A 20,536-nucleotide genomic window follows, 5' to 3' on the forward strand; every position below is an offset into this window, starting at 1 on the left:
GTGCGCGATAAAAGGAAATGTCTACTTCGGATGCGCTGCAGAACCCTGGGGTCCCGAAGCTCATGAGAACAAACAGAAATATTGGAAAGGGTCTCTTGAGAATCCCAAGTGCAAGATCTTTTGCTGGATGAGTCCGTATCTATAAACGAGGCCCCTCTGCAGGGAGCTGGCAACTCCGCGAGTCCACAAAGGAGAACGGGAAGGGCCCGGGGTGAGGGGGGGTGTCGCCATCACCGCGCAGGGCAGGCTACACTCTGCACATCCTACCTTCAGAATGATGGGGGATCCCGGCTTTTGATCCAAGACTCCAGTAGGGCTCAGCAGTTCAAAGGTCGGGTTGGGGTAGTAGATGAACTTCGTGTCGTTGTAGATGAGCAGGGACTGGACGTTGTTGAAGACGAATCCAAACTCATCTGGCCGCTCCACGGCGTCCAGGCCGGGCCGGTAGTCCGTGGTCAGGGAGGGCGCCAGACAGGTCAGGGTGGTGGTGTTCACAACTTTGCACACCTAGGAGGCCCAGAGCACAGCACTAAAATGCAGACTGTGTGAGGGTGGGGGGCGGGGTGTCATGTGACTGCCTCCCACCCTGTTTGCTTTGGCCCATCACCACTGTGTTCCTTGGTTATCTTCATGATATGGTGATCCTCTTGAGAAAAAGGGCTGTGAAATTTTTTTATGGGGGGGGAATGCATTTTAACATCATTCATTCATTCACTCATTCATTCACCAACAGTTTGAGTGCCTAGTCTGTGCCAAACAGTGTGCTAGGAGCCGGGGCCATCTAGCGACAGCGTCACCGTCTGCAGGGGGAGACAAAGGACCGAACATGCGTTATCACCCAGTCTTGGCAGGGGGCCTGGTGTGAAGAAGGGGCTAGAGCCCTGTTAAATGCATGAATGGGTGTGAGAAACGCCCTGGTGGGCAAGGACCAGGTAGAGTAGCAGGATGTGTGTGTGTGTGTGTGTGTGTGAGCACACACGGCCATGGGCTGTGGATGATTCAGGGACACTTGGAAGAAATGAGTGTAATGTAATCCAAAGAATGAGTGGGACTCACCTAGACAAAGAGAGGGTGGGGTGTGGGGAACAAGTCCTAGGCAGAGGGGACAGCAGCACAGGTTGAGGGTTGAGGGAGTGTGGAGTGATTGAGGACAAAGCAGGACAGGAGCAGTGTAAGAGGTGTGTGTGTGTGTGTGTGTGTGTGTGTGTGTGTGTGTTGGGGAGCAGGAAGGAGCATGAGATGAGCCCTCTGCCAGCACCCAGTAGGTGTTGAATTAATGTTTATTAAGTACACTGATGAATAAAAAGAATTCTTCAGCTCTGTGAATGTTCTTTTCGTGCTCTCTCTCTTCTGCTCCCTCACTTTGCACAAGGGAACAGCCCCAGTACTGATACTGAGTTGATGATGTCCTTTCTTTCTGAGTGGGCCCTGGGGTCCCTATGAGAACTCTAGCTGCTGGCCCTGCTTGGCAGGGGTTTGTGCAGCTCCCTCCTCTGGCAGTTTAATTCCAGGGCTGCCCAAGGCAGCGGCCAGCCCCAAGGAACCACCACAGGACTCCTTGTGGCCTGCAGACAAATCATGGCCTCCCACCCCCTCTCCTCCTGGCTTGTGCCCAGCGCGCCCCGGTTTGGGCTTCGGGTGTCCGGGCCACAGCCAAGGGCATCTGGGAGATCTCGGCTGCACAAGTACACGCTGTCCTGGCAGGTCCACACATGCTGTGAGTCTGGCCAACAGACACACACACGGGCTTCATGTTCTGAAAACAGGAGTGCGTGTGAAGCTGCAGAAAAGCTGACAGTGATTATGTCAGAGCTCCAAGTTCAAGTATTAACCCCCACGCTCCAGAGGGAGGGGAAGAGTTTCCTCAGACCTGCTCACTGAGGGCCTCATGCCCTGTTGGAGGGCAGGGCCTGCTCCCACCCTTCCCGCACAAACTGCCACTGTCCCGTATGAGAGGGACGGCCCCTCGGTGTCTGGCTGGGGACGCCCTGGCATGGGGAACATGGTGTGGGGGCGGGGGAGCCGTCACAGGGCAGAGCTGAGCCGGCGAGTCTTGGACCCTGTGCTCTGTGGGCAGCGCTCTTCCCTCCACCCCCCCATCTCCGTCCGCACGCCTCCCAGCACCCCAGACTGGACTCATCTCTGAATAAGCAAATCACTCCCAAACAAGCGGCCTCTGTTTGCTTCCTGCCCGCCCGCCCAGTGCTGCATCGGCACTTTGTTTGCCAAACATTCCTTGGGGTTTTGTGGCCTTGGCTTTGGCCCTTCTCACTTCTCACTGGGGCTGCTTCAAACTCCAGAGGCAAGAGGAAGCCCCAGGGGGCTGAGGATGACCTGGTGCCCAGGCAGGCCCCGGGGAGGGGGGGCGGGCAGAGCTCTGCTCTCCCATCGCTCCGGACCCAGGCACAGGCCGAGTTTATGAACTTCCCAGGTGTAGACCTAGGCTTGATGAAAACTGCACACCAGGCCTCTCCTCCAGGCATTCTGGCCTGCAGACCCCGGGCAGGTCATGACTGAGCCTGCGATGCCCAGCTCTCCACAGGGAGGAATTATTATTACGTAGCTCCTCGAAATACGGAGGGCATGGGGGGAGGTGAGGGGTGGCTGGGGGAATCGCTTGGGACATTCCTGCCCTGGGGCTGCAGGAGTACCCTGGTGAGGGGAGGGGTCACTCAGGACCTGTCTTTCCACATGGAGGTCAGGTACAAGCAGGCCTTCCCAGACCAGTGTTCTCTTCCAGTGGCTTCCGGAGAATGGAGGCTGCAGGCTTTGGAGGTTAACCTCGTTGGTCACATACTTCCTCTTTACCATGTTAACCATGTCTTTTACTTTCTATGTTTCTGATGCTGTGACATCTGGGGCCTACTGACCGGGAGGACCTCCCCTCCCAGGGCCAGCCAGCACCTAGAGACAGCAAACAACTTGTCCGCCAGCCAGAGCAAGCTGTTCTTAGACAACCCGATCAATCCCGAGTCCACCCCCCCACACCTCCTTTCCCAGGCTCTGAGCAGCTCTCCACCATGTCTGACCACACCAGGCCAAGTACTGGACAGCTGGGGACAGCCCCTGCACCCCAGAGCCCTTGACCGTGATTCAGACCAGGCGATCCTAAACCCGCTCACCTTGCCTGCTTCGGTTCCTTCCCACAGAAGTGATAATAAAGGCACCTGCCACAGCGCCTTTCTCTCTCTCTGCTTCTACATCCCCCTGGCGCTTCCCACGTGGCCCCCCATGGCGTGGCAGGCCCCCTTCCCTGTGGCTCTGTGAATACAACAAACCGTCTTTCCGACGGCAGTTGTCTCCTGTTCTGTCGGCCCTGTCACACCTGAGTCATAACAAAACCTGTGCGTTAAAACACGTGCCTAATTGGCGTGGGGCTTTCCTCCTTGCCGAGTGCGAGTGCACCGTTCCCATCACCACCCATCACCTTCCTTCCTTCCTCCACTTAGGACTTGGAGTTTGACAAGGTGGTCTGGGAGCTGCTGGGAGCTACTGGGAGCTACTGGCCTCGGTCTGGAAGTGGAGTGGAGACACAGGCTCTTTTACTCATGGATCAGACTCTCCATGTGGGATAAGGAGCCCTGTGCTCTCCTGGCCCACAGAGCTGTGACTGTGGCAGCTACTAACGGTGTGACACAGGTGTCCCCGCATGTCTGCCACAAGGGAATGTCGTAACCAGATCACCAGCACCTCACTTGTTCTAGTAGCAAAGAGCCCAGCTTTGGGGGATCCTGCTGGCCCTGCTACCAGCTACCCTCCCGGTTGGGGCGAAGCCATTACTCCTTTCTGGCCTTCATTTCTGCAGCTGGACAATGAAGGGGGTGGACCAGAGGATCCCTGTAACTTTTTCAGATCTAGCCTTCAAAGACCGTGCATTTTGTGCCTTTCAGCACTTCCTAGGGAAGCTTCTAGCATGCTGGAATCCTGTCAGGGATGAGAGGATAGATAACACCATCTTTCCCATCTCCATCACAGCCTACTCAATCCTCTGAGGTCAGAGCAGTAATAATAGCAATTATATGACAAATAATGGCCCTAATAGCACCTCCTGGACTGTAATCATGAATACAATCGTGTTTCGGAAAATACTGGCTGACAAGACCGAGATGAAGCCACTAAAACTAAAACAAACAAAACTGGTAACGCCGTCTCAGACGTTCTGCTTTTATGATCAAGAACTTCTTTTAAAAAAAAAAAATCACAAAAATCCATTGTGAAAAAAATTAAGTGAGACGGCTGGGCACAGGAGAGTAAAGTCAAATGTTGGAACGGCCGTCTTAGTCACCGGGGCGGGGTGGAGGGAGCCACGTGCAGTGAGGAAGGTTTGTCCTCCACCCACCCGGGGCCGCCAGGGGCTGTGTGTTACAGAGCTGCGTGGAGAGTCTTATCATCAGCATTTACAGTCAGAGAACAGAGGATCACAGAGCTTAAATGACCGGATCACGGTTGTACGACTAATAAATGGCAGTGCCTCACTTCCAATTCAGAAGCGTCTGATTCTGGAGGCAGAATTTCTTCACCCTTTCACACTTCTTCTTATCGGACCTCCAAGTGAACACGGCCTATGAAACAGGAGCCCTTTCACGTTGTCTCGCAAGCTCAGAAGCCCGTACATTTATACGCTCGTAGTAGCGCCTTCCGACCAGAAATGATTATATGGTCATTGTAAGAGTCACTGTAAGGTTCCGGTGTTTGGGGCCCTGATTCCGGGCTCGGGTCTTGAACTAACTTTCTTCCTCGGTAGGTGGATACTCCCGGGCTAACACGGACCTCAGCGCATCACAAACGTGGACTCAGGACTGTGGTTATGGAGGGCCAGGCAGACTAGGGGGTACTCACATTGACAGATTCCTTGCCATTGAACTTGACTCGGACCCGTGGCTCCTGAATGACATCTAGGTTGAAGCCTGTGATGGTCAGGGGTGTGTGGCCACTGGGAGCAAGCAGAGAGGCTGGTCAGGTTCAGAGTCCTCTCAAACTGTGAGCCACCGCCATCCCTGGGTCCCCTCCCAAGTCACACCTGGCCGAAGGGGTTATATCAGGGTCAGGGGACAGCCAGGTACCTCCCTCCCACCTCTGCCTCACCTGGCAATGCTCCACTCGGGCTCAATGCGCTGCACCCGGGGGTCGTCTATGTACTCAAACTGCAGGTTGTTATCCACATGGGCTCGGTCGACACTCACGGAAACGGGGACAGGGCCCAGTCCGTTGGATGATGGGGGTGAGACGCACACAATCTCATTCATTGACCGCCTGACAGGGAGACAGCAGGACGGTGGTGAAGAAAGGCCTGGGCAATGGGGAGAGCTCTCTGGCTTCTTCTGGGATCTTCCTCGGTCTGAGGGTGTGGAAAGGCCCGAGGTGCTCTGTTCTTTCCTACTCTACACAATGAAACAGACCCCTTGCCTGTGTATATGGGTCCCTCTTTAACTGGAGCTCCACCTATGGTTGGAATAGGGAGGGAACAAACTAGAGAGGGGGATTACAGAATGTGGGTTAGGGGCAGGGCTTCATGGGCTCTGGGCGAATCTTTTCTTTTCTGGATTTTTCTAGAATACACTAGGTAGCCAGGGCTTAAGAGTCTGGTCAGTCTTTTAATAAAATATTTACTGAGCACCTACTACGCAGAGAAGGGAATGCACAGTCCTTGCCCGTAGGGGGTTTCCAATCTGAGGAGGAGATAATCCTGAGGCATGCTGGGCTCTCACTCATGGGATCTGTCAGAATGCTATCAGGCATCTGCATATCCCCAGGGCTTTATTGGTGGATCCGGCGAATAGCAGGTGTTCCGGTTTTTATGCACAAGAGATGTCCCGAAGATGAGTGTGTGTGCTTGCGGAGAACTGAGGCCATGCAGCCTCCGTGTCTCTCAAGGTCCCCGAGTGGGGACCTCATCAGTGCCCAGTCCCAATGATGACCGAAGAGTTTCTGGGATTTCCTCCCCAGCAGTTCTCAGGGCCCTCACCCTAATTATTTTTAGAAGTGTCTAGCCCCCTGGCGGGTTCACGAGTGGTACGTATTGTTATAAACTGAGTAGCATGTATTTGGCAGAGGGACGGGAATGGTGTTTGGACCCAGACTGTCCACGCCATGGAAGCAAAGGGGCGGGCACCTGTGTGAACACGCCCAGAGCAGGTGTGCACGCGCCTCACATGTCCAGCCATCTAGGGCTCCTGTGAGTCCATCTTACCCATAGAACTCGCAGGTCTGGTTGCCCAGGTATACAGCCACACTGCTGCCAGCCCCGAGGTAATGGCCCGTGATGGTCACCATGGTGCCTCCTGATTCTGGTCCTCGGATGGGGTTGAGTGACAGCACGGAAGGGTTCTTTGGAAAGAAGCAGAGAAACAGTCACAGCTCAGGTTTTGCCCAAAGTGACAGACCCAGGCTAGACGTAAGGACCAAAGGAGGGACTGTGTCTATGCTCTGGGTATAGGTACTTTTCCTGCCTTTTCCAATCTCTTCTCCTGGAGCTGAGATTGTGTCTAAGAAGAGGCTCTGGCATGTCCAAGGAAAGCAGAAGGACCATGTTTTAGAATTAATTAACTCCCTGGGGAATCCTGCGCTCATAACACTGATGGGAAGGCAGAGGTAACATGGACTAATCTATCAATTAGTTTACAAATTGAGAGCAATTTGAAAATGCTTCTCTATCTAGAACCTGTACTGATTTTTTTTGGCACAAAATCGATAAGACTGAATTAAAGCATCCTTGTCTAGATTGGGCCATCAAGGGGCTCAAGTCCTCCATTAATGGCCCACACATGTGTCCTGTCCCCTCTGAAGCACGTGAGGGGCACCGCAGGGGACCTGGTGCACAGAGCTGTCTGTGAACGCTTGACATGGCTTCCCCAACCTTCATCAGGAGGATGGCCCATCAGTGACCAGGACTTTCTAGTAAACTCACTAACCTGTAAAATTGAATCTGAAGCTTGAAAGAAATGTCATCTGGTCTCTAGTGCATCAGGCAGCTGACCTAAATCAGAAAGGAATTGCCCCTGCCTGGAGGATAGGGGAGTGGAGTGGAAAGTCCATTTAACTGAGCAACTACGCCTGCACTAGCCATTCGCAGCAAGTTTCTGGATCATTCTGGGCTTTTGTTTGTACCCATGTTGAGAGGGGGGTGGGCTCGATGATCTCTAAAGCCCCTCCCAGCTGGGACAGTCTATCGTTCTGTCTCCACCTGAGACCCTGTCTGTCTTGCGTTGGAGATGGGGTAGGCTGCCGTGCTCTCCAACCTGAGAAAAAGACCTTAGGCTAAAAAGGGCAGAGATGCCAAGATAAGAAGGCAAAGCCTAGAAAACCTAGAGCAAGTGGTAAAATGTTTTAGAGAGAATAACGTTTTGTGGTCTAATGATTTGTCGAAACTCTTAGCAAGGCTGGTTTGACCCCTTGGCTGGTGTTAACACTTTTTAATGAACGACTCAATGTGGTGATATAGGTAAGGGTCAGAGGAGGGACTCTGGGGCCCCAGAGGCAAGTTACTGGTTCTGTGGGAAGATCCCCAGAAGCACACTATTGATTCAGAAGGAAGATCTGGCTGGCCTTAAGGAAAGCCTTCGTGATTCTACTGCCCGCCACCTGAGTGCGAGGAGACATTTTCAGGTGTGAGAATGGTGAGAATGTGTGTATGTGCGCGTAACCACCCAACACACAGAGCAACTCACGCGCACACCCCGATCCCGTGGGCCTGCTGCAGACACACGTCCCGTGGGATTTGAAGTGACTTTTCTAAACTCCTACTTGCAATATCCTTGGCAGAAAACAAAGCATGTGGATAAATATAGACCTTTTTAATAAGGTCCCTCAGGCAATCTGTCCTCATTAGGCCGGAATGAGACTAAGATGTCACACTGGGGGGACAAAGGGCAGCCCCTCCCTGCCCTATGGGTAGGATCCACTTTCTAAGAAAGCCCTGATTTTGCCTTATTTAGCACTCCGACCTGCGGCTCTCTGGGACTCTAACAACATTGTTAGTCACACATCCACCCTACCCCTGGTTTTGGAGGTGGGTGTGGGACTTTCCTGAGAAGTCTGGAGCGGACGCGTGCCTCTGCTGGGAGCTCAGCCCTATGGAGGACCCAACACTCACCACAAAGGTGTACTGTTGATGGGACTTGGTCATGAACTCTGGCTTACACTCGCCAATGCACAGGCGCACGGGCCCGGACGTGGTTCCCACGAGGGCATGGCCCATCTCACAGACGATCCTGAGGAGAGAGCAAAGCTTCCCGTGAGAGGCCTGGCCAGAACCGTTCTCCCAGCCTGCTCACTCCCATCCCGTTGGATAACTCTTCACACCCTTGCACTAGGGCTATACTAAGACTCAGCTTGCTCACTCCTCTAGCTGTGTGACCCCGAGTAAAGTGCTTTCCCTCTCTGATCTTCAGCCTCTCATCTGTACAGTGAGAGACTGAATGAGATCACCTCCAAATCCTGGTGCACCCCCAGACGCTATGTTGCCTAATTCTCTGAATAACCTTATCTTCCCAGTGCTGAGTGCAGGACCTAGGGCTGGGCAGCTACCCAGTCTCTGTCGAATAAAACCCAAAGTCCGACAGAGAGAACTAGGGCAGGTGATTTAGTCAGTGTTCTTTCCTGTGTGACAAACCAAAGTTGCAACTCTCCCAAAAGGAGGGAGGGAGGGCCTATTTGCCAAGCTGATTCCATTGTGGTTTGTTTCCTATGGTGAGTTTTAAAAAGGGAATAGATAATCTGGTGAGACAGTGAGTGCCCAAAACGGGAGCCCCCGGCCAAAGGGAGGAGGGGAATCCTGCGGCAGCCGGTGAGGGGGTGGGTGGTGGATGAGTTCATTAGGACAGCATCTGACATTGGACTCCCACTTAATCAAGGTCTGCGTGCACTATGCTGGTGGGCGAGGCAGTGAGCCAGCCGTGGGGCTGGAAGTCACGTCTCACATTAAGAGGCTGGGTAGCTGGAGGGAAGAGGGGATGCGGCAGAGTTCTCTCTCATGAAGCAGGGGACCAATACCCCCCCGTAATGACTTCCCTGGTGCCTGAGATCAGTTACAGCAAGCACATTTAGACACTGGTTGCCTTGGCCACAGCAGCCTTCTAGAAACAGTGGGCAGCTGGAGGATATGGGAGAGACTGAGGAAATCAGGTTCTTGAGGGTTTCTCTTGCCTGGAATTAGGAGGCATGGGGAGGGTGGGAAAGGGCCCCACCAGGCTCTGCCAAAAAAGGAAGCTAGGGACAGAAGAAAGGGCTCTGCTTTTCCTCCCAGCACCATACCAGAGTTCCCAGGAGCCTGGTGCCCCCGGCAAGTCTGTTCAGTGGGAAGCCAGGAAAACAGAGCAGGGCACACTAATCCCAAGCATTCCCCCAGCACTGTGGGGAAGGTCGGTGTTTAACCAGCCACTGCTTATCTCCCCAGCTTCTCTAGGAAGGAAGGTAACTAAACAGAGATTTCATTTCGATGTAATAAAGCTTGCATTAAACAAATACACCGCATGCTCCCACACACGGCATGCCACGCGGATCTCCACCTCCTTCATAACAGTTAATCCCAAATAAGTACTTTAACTCCTGGTGCATATTGACTTAACATGCAATATCTGTCTTATTACGTTTAGCATATTAGATTCAACAAGAAAGTACTGAATGCACACGGAAGGATACTCTCCCTTCCCTTTCTCTGTGAATAAATAAATTAATTACAAACCCGGAGTAAAAACAATTGTGATGATCCATTAATATTTTACACATAACTGTCCTCTTAAACCTCATTAGCAGAGCATTCAAGAAGCTTAATTTAAGGTATCACATGTGGTTATTTTCATGCTGCTACCTGCTTGGAGTCACAAATCTCTCATCCTGTTTCCTGAGCCCTAGTGCCTGCCCCTGGTGCAGGGTCCCCGCCAGCCTGCAAACCATCCCCTGTGCTCTCAAGGGGCTTGAGAGGAGACTGTCATCTACTGCAGGGCAAGAGGAGGACATATAAGAGGGGGGAGCACATAAATCTCTCTCCCTCTCTTCTAACCAGGGCCCTCTGGTCCCTTACTCGCTCTCCCCCTACTCTGTGCTTGAGTCATCCTCCAGAAGAAAGGAGGAGGAAATCATGGCAGGTTTGACGTCCTGGAGAGAGGAAATAGGAGAACGTGTGAAAGTCCGGGGCATGTTTTTTCTTCCTCGGTCCCAAGGGTCCATCTAGAAGAGGACAAGGCCTCGAAGGGACTGTTCAGCTGTGTCTGTAGGGAGTTAACAAGGGGCTGGAGCCACTTGGCACATGGTCTTTTCTAGAACATTTTCTCACTCAGGGCTCATGTCCCAAGAGATAAGCTTCTCAGATCAAGGACATGGGAGAAGAGGGATGGATGGGAGATGAGCACCGCCCAAGCATCCAAGACCAAGTGAGGGTCCTTGGCTCTGAAGGCCCCACCTGGGAGGGCAGGATGCAGGCGAAGGGGCTGGGCCACAGCGAGGTGTATGCGCTCCCTGCCTCTACTGCACCTGACACCTCTCCCCACCTCCTCTCCCCACAATGCAAATTCGCAAATTCCTTTAATTTCCTCCTGCTGTGGGGAGCAGGCAGTGGGCAACTGTGGGCCCTAGGAGAGGGTCTGAGCTGGAAGAGAAGAACTGGGTGAGAATCCTAAGGAGTCAGCATTCGGAAGAACCCCAATGGCCTCTAACCCTTCTTCTTTCATTCCTGGGGTGCGATGCTTGTGCCGAAGGATGGAGGGGCATCCTTGAGTACATCTGTCGTAGGCACGTGTTCTCGGAGCTCAGGGAGAGAGGAAGGTAGAGGAAGAAGCAAGGGAGCGGCAGGGAGTAGAAAGGCTTATATGAAGGAATGAGGGTCGGGACAAAACAGATTTAGTACCATAATAAGAGTAAGAGTGACAATTTATGGAGCCGTGATTGGGGCAGGCACTGCACAAGACAGGGTCTCACGGCATCTCAGGCTCTCCTCCAAGGCGCACTTATCATTTCCGTTTTATGGGCAATGACACTCAGGCTCAGAGAGGCCAAGTGACTCATCCATGGTCACGATGGCTGAGCCGCGATTCAAATCCAGGGCAGCCTGGCTCCAAAGCTTGTGCCTTTGACCATTCTGTTCCACTGCTTCCAGGATGAGTGGAACGCCTTCCATGTGTTTTGGGGTGGGGGTAGGTAGACATGGCAGAAATGCGAGGGAGTAGATGAGGTTGTTGGGAGTGTGGGGAGATTTGGGGGGCAAGGGTGGGGAAGTACCAGCTGGTTTCCCAAGACTCTGAGAGCTGGCTACCCGTGTTCCCTACCTTCCTGGGTGTGGATGACCCCAGGCTGCGGTGTGTGCACCACTGCCCCCTTCAAGCCTTCCAAGGCGGCAAGGTTCCTGTGGTTGGATCTCTGGGGGCCGCCTGCCTTCCTGGCCTCCTTCTGGTGTGTCTGGTGGCTCTACGCTCCCCACATCTCGTAAGGAGCCTATAGCTGGGTATGCCTAAACTTTTTCCTTACAGAATGAGGAGCCTGACCAATAACCACCTGGCTTCAGCGTTTGGAGTTTCAACTCCTTCCTGATTGAGAGGGAGCGTCTGGAGACACATGTGTGACACCCACAGGCTCTCTAACGGTAGGAGGGCAGTTCCGTGGGGCAGAGCGTTCACTGTTCTGACATCCTGAGGACCACAGATGCAACTGTAGAGAACATCCAGTTCTCCATTTTCCAAATGAGACATTTGAGGATCTGGGAGCAAAGTGATTTGCCCAAAGTCACCCAGCTCACCAACAGCTGAGCTCCTGGGCCCTAGTCCAGGGCGCTCACCCCCATATCGTACAACCCCTCCCCCCAGCCTGGCAGAGATAGTGCCTTTCTTCCCCTGAGTGTACACTCCTGTGGTGAGAGCCCAGGCAGGGGACATCCAGCCAGCCAGGCCTGGGTTCACAGGTACAGCAGAGGAGGCAGGAGGAAGGCAGGGGGTCTGAGGACCCTGGCGGAGTCCCTCTTGCGTTGTCCCTGTCCCTGGAGGGGCAGACTTTAAGCCTCTACCTGCATCATATCACCCAGAACATGTCCTGTGATGGAATCGGCCGGCCCTCCACAGACAGGTGGGTGCTGATTGCAGGACTAAGTGGGACCCTTTAACCAACATTAACCTAATTGCTGAGTGACGGATGGCGTGGCACAAGCATATGGTGAGCCATTACTGCGCCCGCTAATCCTGCCCGCACCCGGGACACTGCGCTAGCCCGCTTAGCCAAATTCATCTCTCCCAGACATCTGTAACGATTGTGCCTGCTGCTCGCTGCCTTGGATGGAGGCTTAAATGATGTTCACAAACTCCGAAACCTTGAGAGCGGCGATGACCCTGGCACGGTGGGGAAGCAGGGCTGCCCCAGCCGAGATTCGGAGAGGGCTTGCTCCCTCCTGCCCGCCCGGCACCCCAGAAGAAGGAGGTTTTCTAGGGTGCCTGGCCACTGGCCTCAGCCGAGACCCCTGGTGACCAGTCGCCTCCCTGGGCTCTCCTCACCTACTCCATTCTCATGTCTCTCGGCACTTTCTCCCTCGTGGCCCCGAGTGAGGGTGGTGCCTTTGATTTCAAAGATAGAATACTGCCGCCCATTCCTAGGGCACACCGTAGTGCCCATTTCCACGTCTTACTGAAAGTCTCCCAAAACCCGTACAGTGGAATCATGACTTCCATCAGGCTGAGGAAGGTCGGAGAGATCAGACAGTCTGCTGAGGTCTCAGGCCTGGTGAGCAAAGCAGCTGGGACTTAGACCACCTATGAATTCCAAATCCGTAATATCTCTGTGTCCAGCTGCTCAAGAGTTTGTAATTCTCAGCTCAAAGCCTTACCCGGCAGCCCCCCAGACCCTCTCCTATGGAGCCGGTGGCATCTCACCAAGCTGGACACTTGGCCTGTGTCCAGAGGCACAAGGCGGCCCTTGAGACCAAGGTGGATTCGGTGTCAATGGGACCGAGTGTGTAGCCTAGCCTGGCAGGATGCTGACCCGGAAGGACTCTGTCCTGCCTCCTGCCCCAGAGGCTTCCACCTCCTCTTCTGGCTCCTCCGCCTCACCTCTCTCCTGGAGACCCAGCCAGCCTTGCCTCTAAGATTCAGTCCTTGCAGAGATAAGGTTGTCAGGGGAGGATCTGGTCTGAAGGATCCGAAAGGCTCCTTCTTGTCCCCACTTGTGGGGGCGAGCAGACCTCCATGTGGTCCTCAGAGTCTGGGAATTCACTCCTCTGACTCTGACCCTACTCTGGGCCATGTCAGAATCGTGGGCCCTGACCCCAGAGGCCACTCTCTGATGGATCATGGGATCTTCAGACCACTCTTGTCCAGGAGCCTTGCCCCATCGCTCTTAGGACATGGGAGAGAGCTGGAGGAGAAGTCAGGGGCCTCAGGTTCCCGCTCTGCATCCCACACTTGTGCACAGAGTGGACTGGGGAAGTCCTTTCACTTCTCTAAGCCTTTGGCTTTCTCCTGCTTTGTCAAGGGCGATAGCAACATCTATCTCTCAGAGTCCTTCCCAACTAAAGTGAGATAATGGATGAGAAAGTGCAAGTACTGACAGAAGATAAAGTGATGTCATTTTTCTGGGTGTTATGGGAGGCTGGCTCTGGGGACGTGGGGGGGGGGAGCCTGGGGCTCCGGGAGGTGGAGCTAAGGGAGAGAAGCCCCTCCCACAACCCCTGCTCTGGCCAGGGCTCCTAGCACCCCTGGCCCAGCTGTGTTCTCAATGGAACCAGGGTGACCTGACTCCACTTCACCTGACAAATCATGCAGAATGATCTGGCTGCTCCCTCTCGCTGTCTCTTGTTGGGTAGGAAGCCTCCCTCCTGCCGAACTCCCGCCCCCAGCTTTGTGCCCAGCTCCTGCCCACTGACTCCACAGCGGTCTCCACTGCTAAATGAACGTCCCAAATTGGAACATATGTCACTCCTGGAGCCCCGTTCGCCTGTCCGCTGCTACACGCCTATTTTCTAATTTCCAGCTGACATTTCCCTTAGTGAAATAAATGAATTTGCTCCGGCGGAGGCCCTGCTCGGATTAAGCTGCTGTCAGAACCCCATGAGCCAAACAAATTGTTGCCCGCAGCCCACCGTGCGGGATGCATTCCAATGGGGGCTGGCACGGGAGGGGCCAGGGAGACCCAGGAGGAGCCTGGGCTGGTTGGGAACATGGCTCAGTCACCACTGGCCAGGCGAAGACGGAATGAAGGGCAGCATCGTGCCGGGACCTTGGAGGCCTCAGGAGCCAGGGAACGGAGCATCGCAGAGGGTATGAGCCTTCGGGAGAGGAGGCGGGGTAGAAGAGGGCTCTGGGCAGGCTTCTGGGGGCAGGGTCCACGGGAGGAAAGGGATGCGAGGGAATCCTGCAGACGTCCCAGGGAAAGGAATGGGAGAGTCCCCACCCTGAAGCTGTATGGGAAAAAGGGCGGGGCCAGAGCGCGCTGGACTCACTGCTCAGCGATGATGTAATCCCCCGGCAGGGGGGTGCAGGGCACCCCAGCCACCTGCACGTGGTGGGCGATCTCAGAGAAGTCCAGGCCCAGGTTCACGCCATGGATGGTCACTCGAGTCCCTCCTTCAGGTGGTCCAGACACCGTCAAGATCTGCGGGAGGGAAATGGGATCACAAACCTGCGGGGCCACAGGGAAGAGGCAGCAGGGTCCTCACCCTGCCCAGAGGGAGGCTGCGGGACCCCGTGCACGCCCGGAATCTGGGGGAACGGAGCATGTTTCCTTTACTTCTTGTAGCCTATCTAGGCTCCTGACATCATCTCGTTTTATATGATTTCCTTGGTTCCTGAGGTTCATTAATTCGTTCATGCATTCATTTACTTAAATATATATATATATATATATATATATATATATATATATATATATATCAGCAAGGCCTGGAGGAAAATCCTCGGTTGAGACGTGTCTCTAATTCACAAGCCCTCCGATTGTAATCAAGTCACCCAATCTCTTGAAACCTCAGTGCTTAGTAGTGAAGGTGGGGATAATCATCTCTACCAGCCTGGGGGGGGGGGGAGGGCTTTGTCATTGTTTTGTGCTATTATTGCCCCTCCCACTTGCTAGACGCTGTGGGGGTTACAATGGCGAATAGTCAGAAAATCAGGAAATTTAGCCTCAAGGAACTTCTGGTCAAGGAGGAAGAGATAAAGGAAGCTTTAAATAATGCTGATGCGGGGCACACAGTGATAAGATGGATTCAGAGGAAAGCTGTGGGAGCCCAGAGGAGTCTAAGATTAGGAATTGCTTGGGGGGGTATGGTGAAAGATGCGAAGTGTGTTTGACATTGTACTGGAAAAAAAAAAATCCCATGATGCCTGCTGGAACCATAAGAAAAAAATAACTTTAGGATTTCCAAATTTTGCTGGCTTCTCATTAGCAAAGATCATTCCGTTAGTTCCTAATTCAGTCACCAAATGCTGTCTCATTTTCCTTTGACCCAACAGGAAAAGATATCAAGCGCTCTCAAGGTGTAAACCTCTGTCTGAGATTAGATAAGACTCTTGGAAAAATGAGGCTCTTTGGGATGGAACAGATTGAGAGCCCAGGGAGTAAGTTCATTCTTTGTGGTCCATACTTATCTGAAGCAGGAGGAAGTTAGAAGTCAAGCAAATCACTGGAAGCAGGCTCAGAGTATCTTACAGTAAGATTCTTGTCCAACCTATATGTACAATTGTAAAAAAGTCTGAAGCTCTTTTCACTACACCATAAGAACGGCAAGACCAGGTGGGAGGGAGGGATGGAGAGAGGGAAGGGTGGCTTGGTCAAGGCCAAGACTCCACCAAAATCTAAATGAAGTTGCATCCTGGGACCTTCTGCCCTGGGACCTTCCACTGGGAGCCTCCCTTTAACCCTTTACAAACTGGCAGAGCATCCAGTGGGCAGGAGTCAAGTGTGTCCCAGGGCAGAGACGATAGGTCAGTATAGGTGAAATGCTGTAGAGGGTTCTGGAAACTCTTTCTTCCCTCCTGCTCCCCAGAGGGGCAGTGAGCTCTTCCTGTGATGTGAGCACCATGACTTGTGCAAACAACTTGACCATGAATGCCCAGGGGATGGTGGGCAGAGAAGAGAGGATGGTGGGGAGGAGGACCCGAACAGGCCTTCTTCCCCGCCTGGCTGACTCCTGGGATCTCATCAAGTTGGCTGCAAAGCCAGGACTTGAAATCAGTCCTCCCGACCCTCATCCTCTTTTGTAATTCTTACATGGGGTGGTTTCCCTTCCTCCTTGACGGGCTAGGCCATGAGCTCTCTCATCTGGGGGCTCATTTCACCCAAGTCACCTTGTCTGAGGCTCTCGATTCCTTCTCTGGGAATAAAATATCCCACCCTCTGAATAAAACTAAATAAGATTCATGAACTGAATCAAGAGAAGGATAGTGGAGTTGCCTTGGAGGCATTTCTGTGTTGGGTGTGAGTTGGAGAAGCAGAACAATGCAGAGAGAAAAGAGCTGTCCTGAGGAACCAGTAGCCCCCCAGCTTTCCTGGGCGGGGGTGGGGGGGGATCTAAAAATAACCCATAGGGGATCTTGACTGTCACACTCTCCCCTGGAACCTGGGCCCCCTTGGCTCTGCTAGACAGACCCTTGTTAATGAGCAACAGGGAAGGGGATGCCTCCATGCCCCTGCAGGAGACATCAGTCAGAAGGAATTTGCTTTGAGCAAATTCAAGTGCCCGGTTCTCCTTTGATCCAGGAATGAGCTCCACAGGCCCCTCTTGCCCCTCCCCCAGTCACCTGGATAACAGGAACCCACCTACCAAACCGAACTGAAAAAACTGTGGTGATCCCTTTGCTCTCCTTCCCCCACTTTTATTTTTAAAAATACATTCTTTTGCTCGCTGCAGTTAATTACAACCTTTCAGAAAAACTGTGAAACGAAATCTTTCTGGAATGCCTAAAAATATTTCCATCTCGCAGGTAGCATGTGGGGATTGTACTGTGGATATATACAGTGTTGGCAGGCTCTGCGAAGCAGCTTCCTTCAGCTGGCGAGTCATCGCAGTGTCCCCTTCTGACATTCAAGGGTGGGGTCTGAGACATGACTGTCCCTGGGAGGGGCTGCAGAGTCCATCTGCCAGTACAGAGCTGAGCAGAAGAAGAGCCAGCTTGCATGTCCCATAAGCCAGCATATTGTTTACAGAAGAAAGACTTTTTTTTTAATTGTTAGCAAGTGTTGTAGTCTTGGCATGAAGACACATGCAAAGAGATAGCTAGTGTGGGGTGTGGAGACGCCAGCCGATCACTTGTAAGCTAACCAACAGCTGCTGGAATCCAAACCTGGAGAACCAGAGTCCTCACGGGTCATTGGAAAAGGCCTGGGGGATGCTGGGTCCCTGGGGGTCTTCGTTCCCACACAGCACGTGCTCTGCGTGCTCTGCTGCCGGCACCTGGGGTAGGTGGCAAAGGGGTCTGGGGTCAAGGACTCAAGCAACCACCGTGCAGGCCCAGGGCTTACGAGGGACCCAGCTTACATCTTCCTCGCTTAAACCCAAACTGATGTGTAAAAGTCAGGATGTCCCAAACATAGCTGAGGAGGTGAGCATTTGATTTGCGAAAGGATTCCCCAGGTCTCCATTACTGATGACTTCCAAATCTATACCGTCCGCTCCGACCTCTCTCCTGAGCGCCATATCCATATATCTAATTGCTCCTGGACATCTCTGCTTCCACAGGTATGTCCCTCAGGCCCCTCAAATTTCACCGTGTCTGAAAATGAACTCTTAATTTTTCCTCCTTCCACTCCCAACCTGATGATCCTCCCAGATCCTCTTTAAAGGTCAGTGGCATCATTGTGCACCCAGCCAGGAACCTTGCAAGCACCTTCACCTGTCTCCTTTCCCTCACCTACCTACCATGTATAATAAGTAACAGTCACCAGGCACTAGCAGATCTCATTCCCCGGCATCTTCTGAACGTGGGCCCCGCTCTGTGTTCCCGGGCGGCGATAAGCAGAGCCCCACCAGCTCTCACTGGCCTAACTGCAAGGTGGTCCAATGTTAGAGCTAACTTCCTCTTGCCACCGGCTAACCTCCATGAACGTACCCTGGGCCAGGTGACTAGTCGCTTGCTTGGAAAACCTTTAATGGCTCTGACCACTGACAAGGCAAATTCCCTAATTCCTGGCCTGGCACTCGTCCTTCAAGTTCTTCTTCTTCTCTTCTTCTTCTTCTTCTTCTTTTTTTTTTTTTTTAAAGATTTTATTTATCTGAGAGATGGAGAGTGACAGGGGGAAGCAGACTCCCCCGCCCTGGAGCAGAAGGCCCGATGCGGGACTCGATCCCAGGACCCCAAGATCATGACCCAAGACGAAGGCAGACGCTTAACGGACTGAACCACCCAGGCGCCCCTCATCCTTCAAGTTCTGATCTTTGTTACTTCTTCAGCCACATCTGCTATCTTATACTGTGTCCTCCATGTTCTACCCAGATGCCAGCTGTTCCTGCCAGCTGTTCCTGCCCACGCACGGCACTTTAACCATCTCTGTGCCTTTACTTCACGTGTGCTCTTCCCAGCTTAAAATCAGAGTGAGTCAAGGTGGAGTCTGGACTCAGGGTGCAAAGGAACAGAGAAAGGTATCCTGTCAGACATATCCCCTAACACCTGAGGGCTTCCAGGTAGCTCAGAAAATAAGGGCCTTTAGGTCTGTGCAGTGGCCTGGAGTGGTAAAAACCCAGGCATCCTGCTTTCCTTGTTTCTCCCAGGACCAAGTATTGGGGAGAAAAGGACTTACTCTCCAGAAAGAAAGTGAATAGGATCTTTTAGGATACCACTTCAGACCAGGCAGCTGTGGGGTCCCACATCCACCCTAGAGCTGGCCCACAAGCAATACGAAAAGCAACATTAGATTCTGGGTGCTCTGTGTAGCATCTGCAAAGCTCGGTTCTCTCGGGAGAACTAGGTCTATAATGACCAAGTTGGTGGAGTTCCCTGCTTGCAGAACTACGAGGAGGGCCTTTCTGATCAGGAAGAAGTTCTGGGGTTTCAGGGCCAGGGAGAACTAGCCTTCTGCATGGGTGAGAGTGAAAAGGCAGGATGGGAGTTATATAGACCACCCCCACCGACTGACAGAGGGGAACCAAGACAGGGGTGGGATGGTGGTCAGATCCGTGTGTCCTGGATTCCAGTTTAGAAGGCTCTTGCTGCTGGCTGCTCTGGGAGAGGGAAGAGAGCCCATCGGAGACTCGGGGAGCACCTGCAGCAGGAAGATGGCAAGATAGACTTGAACCTGAATGTTCGCTCTAACATGTGTGAGCAACAGGACCTTCCATCTCAGCGTCCTTATCAGAAAACAGATAACAATACTTCCCTCCCAGGGACGTTCTGAAGGTTAAGGAAGACAACACTGGAAAGTCCCTAACAGGACAGTGGGTTAGAGAGCAGGTCCCAACGACTGGCAGTTTCCTCTCCTGTGTCCCCCTGCACCTGCGCCTTCCCAGATGGTGAAGATGGTTCCCAGATGTGGAATGGTGGAGTGGCAGTGAGTTTATAGGGCTGGCAATCCTTCTGTTCCTCTGGAAAGAGGACACGGGGACGAGGGAACTTAGACACAGGCGTGACGTTGGGGGGGTGGGTAGAAAATGCTGCCCACGGGCTGACTGGAGAAAGCCTGAGAGGCATCCTACAGCCTGAGCCTGTCCATGCTGCTGAGGACAGGAACTTGGCTTTGGGGGATTCTGGGCCCTGTGCAGAAGCATTCTCTGAGCCAGACATCACCCTTTCACCCAGAATAAATTTGGGAGGACACTGGCCCTGTCTAAAATGGTCTTCATTCTTTCCTCCCTCCCTTCTAGCCATTTCTTTTTCCCTTGGCAATTAGCCATTCTGGGGTAGGCAAAGCATCACACAATGAACTCAATGAATGCTTCCAGGAAAGAAATTCTGAATGAGACACCCACACAAACAAACGACTTGACAGTTTGGGATGTGGATGAGTGTGTGTGAGTGTATGTAGTGAGGGTGTACGGGGGGGAGGGGAGCTGAAACCATGTGAAATCAGCTGGGATCTTTAGATATTGATCATTTCAGCCCCATGCTGCTCAGCACGTCCTCTCCCGTGGACCAGAAATCTATCGAACTTCTCTGTGGATCTCAAAAGCAGGGGATGAGGTAGAGAAGTGCCCAGAAGCAGCTGCTGTTGCTGGGGGGGGGGGGTGGAGGGAAGAGGGCTACCGCACTCCTGTGCTCTGTGCTCACTCCTGCTGTGCCCTCCTCCCCGGCCCACCTCCCCAGGGCTCAGGTTCAGCTCTCTCCTGTATGGAACGTGCTCCTGGGGAGAGCTAGGGGTCCCCAGGACTACAGGGTCTAAAGGCCAGGTGCATTTGACAGGCCGCTCCCCCCACTTGCCACGCATGTCCACTGACCAAGGCCTATCTCTCCTACAAGCCTCTGCTAAGAGATGCCTCTCCCGTGAGGCTTTCTCTGACCCCCTGGGGCAGATTTCACAGCACCTGCTCCTACACTCCCCACTGCCTTTAGTGAATGCCCCGAGAAAGTCATGGGCACACCAGGTTGTAAACTGCTTCTTTTCTCAATAAGATAATTACTATCTTGGGACAGAGACGATC

At 53.1% G+C, this 20,536-nt stretch overlaps 1 protein-coding gene across 1 annotated transcript in view; it reads right to left on the minus strand.

The window, feature by feature from the left end:
• PLXNA2 (plexin A2) overlaps positions 1 to 20,536 on the minus strand; it is a 210,212-nt gene that overhangs the window by 21,696 nt on the left and 167,980 nt on the right. Inside the window, exons 13-18 of the mRNA XM_045982465.1 lie at positions 14,414 to 14,565; positions 8,093 to 8,210; positions 6,191 to 6,327; positions 5,086 to 5,253; positions 4,840 to 4,933; positions 268 to 507 (exon numbers count right to left, since the gene is read on the minus strand). Coding sequence (XP_045838421.1) covers positions 268 to 507; positions 4,840 to 4,933; positions 5,086 to 5,253; positions 6,191 to 6,327; positions 8,093 to 8,210; positions 14,414 to 14,565 — 909 coding nt within the window. The remainder of the gene's footprint in view (positions 1 to 267; positions 508 to 4,839; positions 4,934 to 5,085; positions 5,254 to 6,190; positions 6,328 to 8,092; positions 8,211 to 14,413; positions 14,566 to 20,536) is intronic.

The sequence above is a fragment of the Meles meles genome, chromosome 17 (assembly GCF_922984935.1).
Source record: "Meles meles chromosome 17, mMelMel3.1 paternal haplotype, whole genome shotgun sequence".
Classification (NCBI taxonomy): domain Eukaryota; kingdom Metazoa; phylum Chordata; class Mammalia; order Carnivora; family Mustelidae; genus Meles; species Meles meles.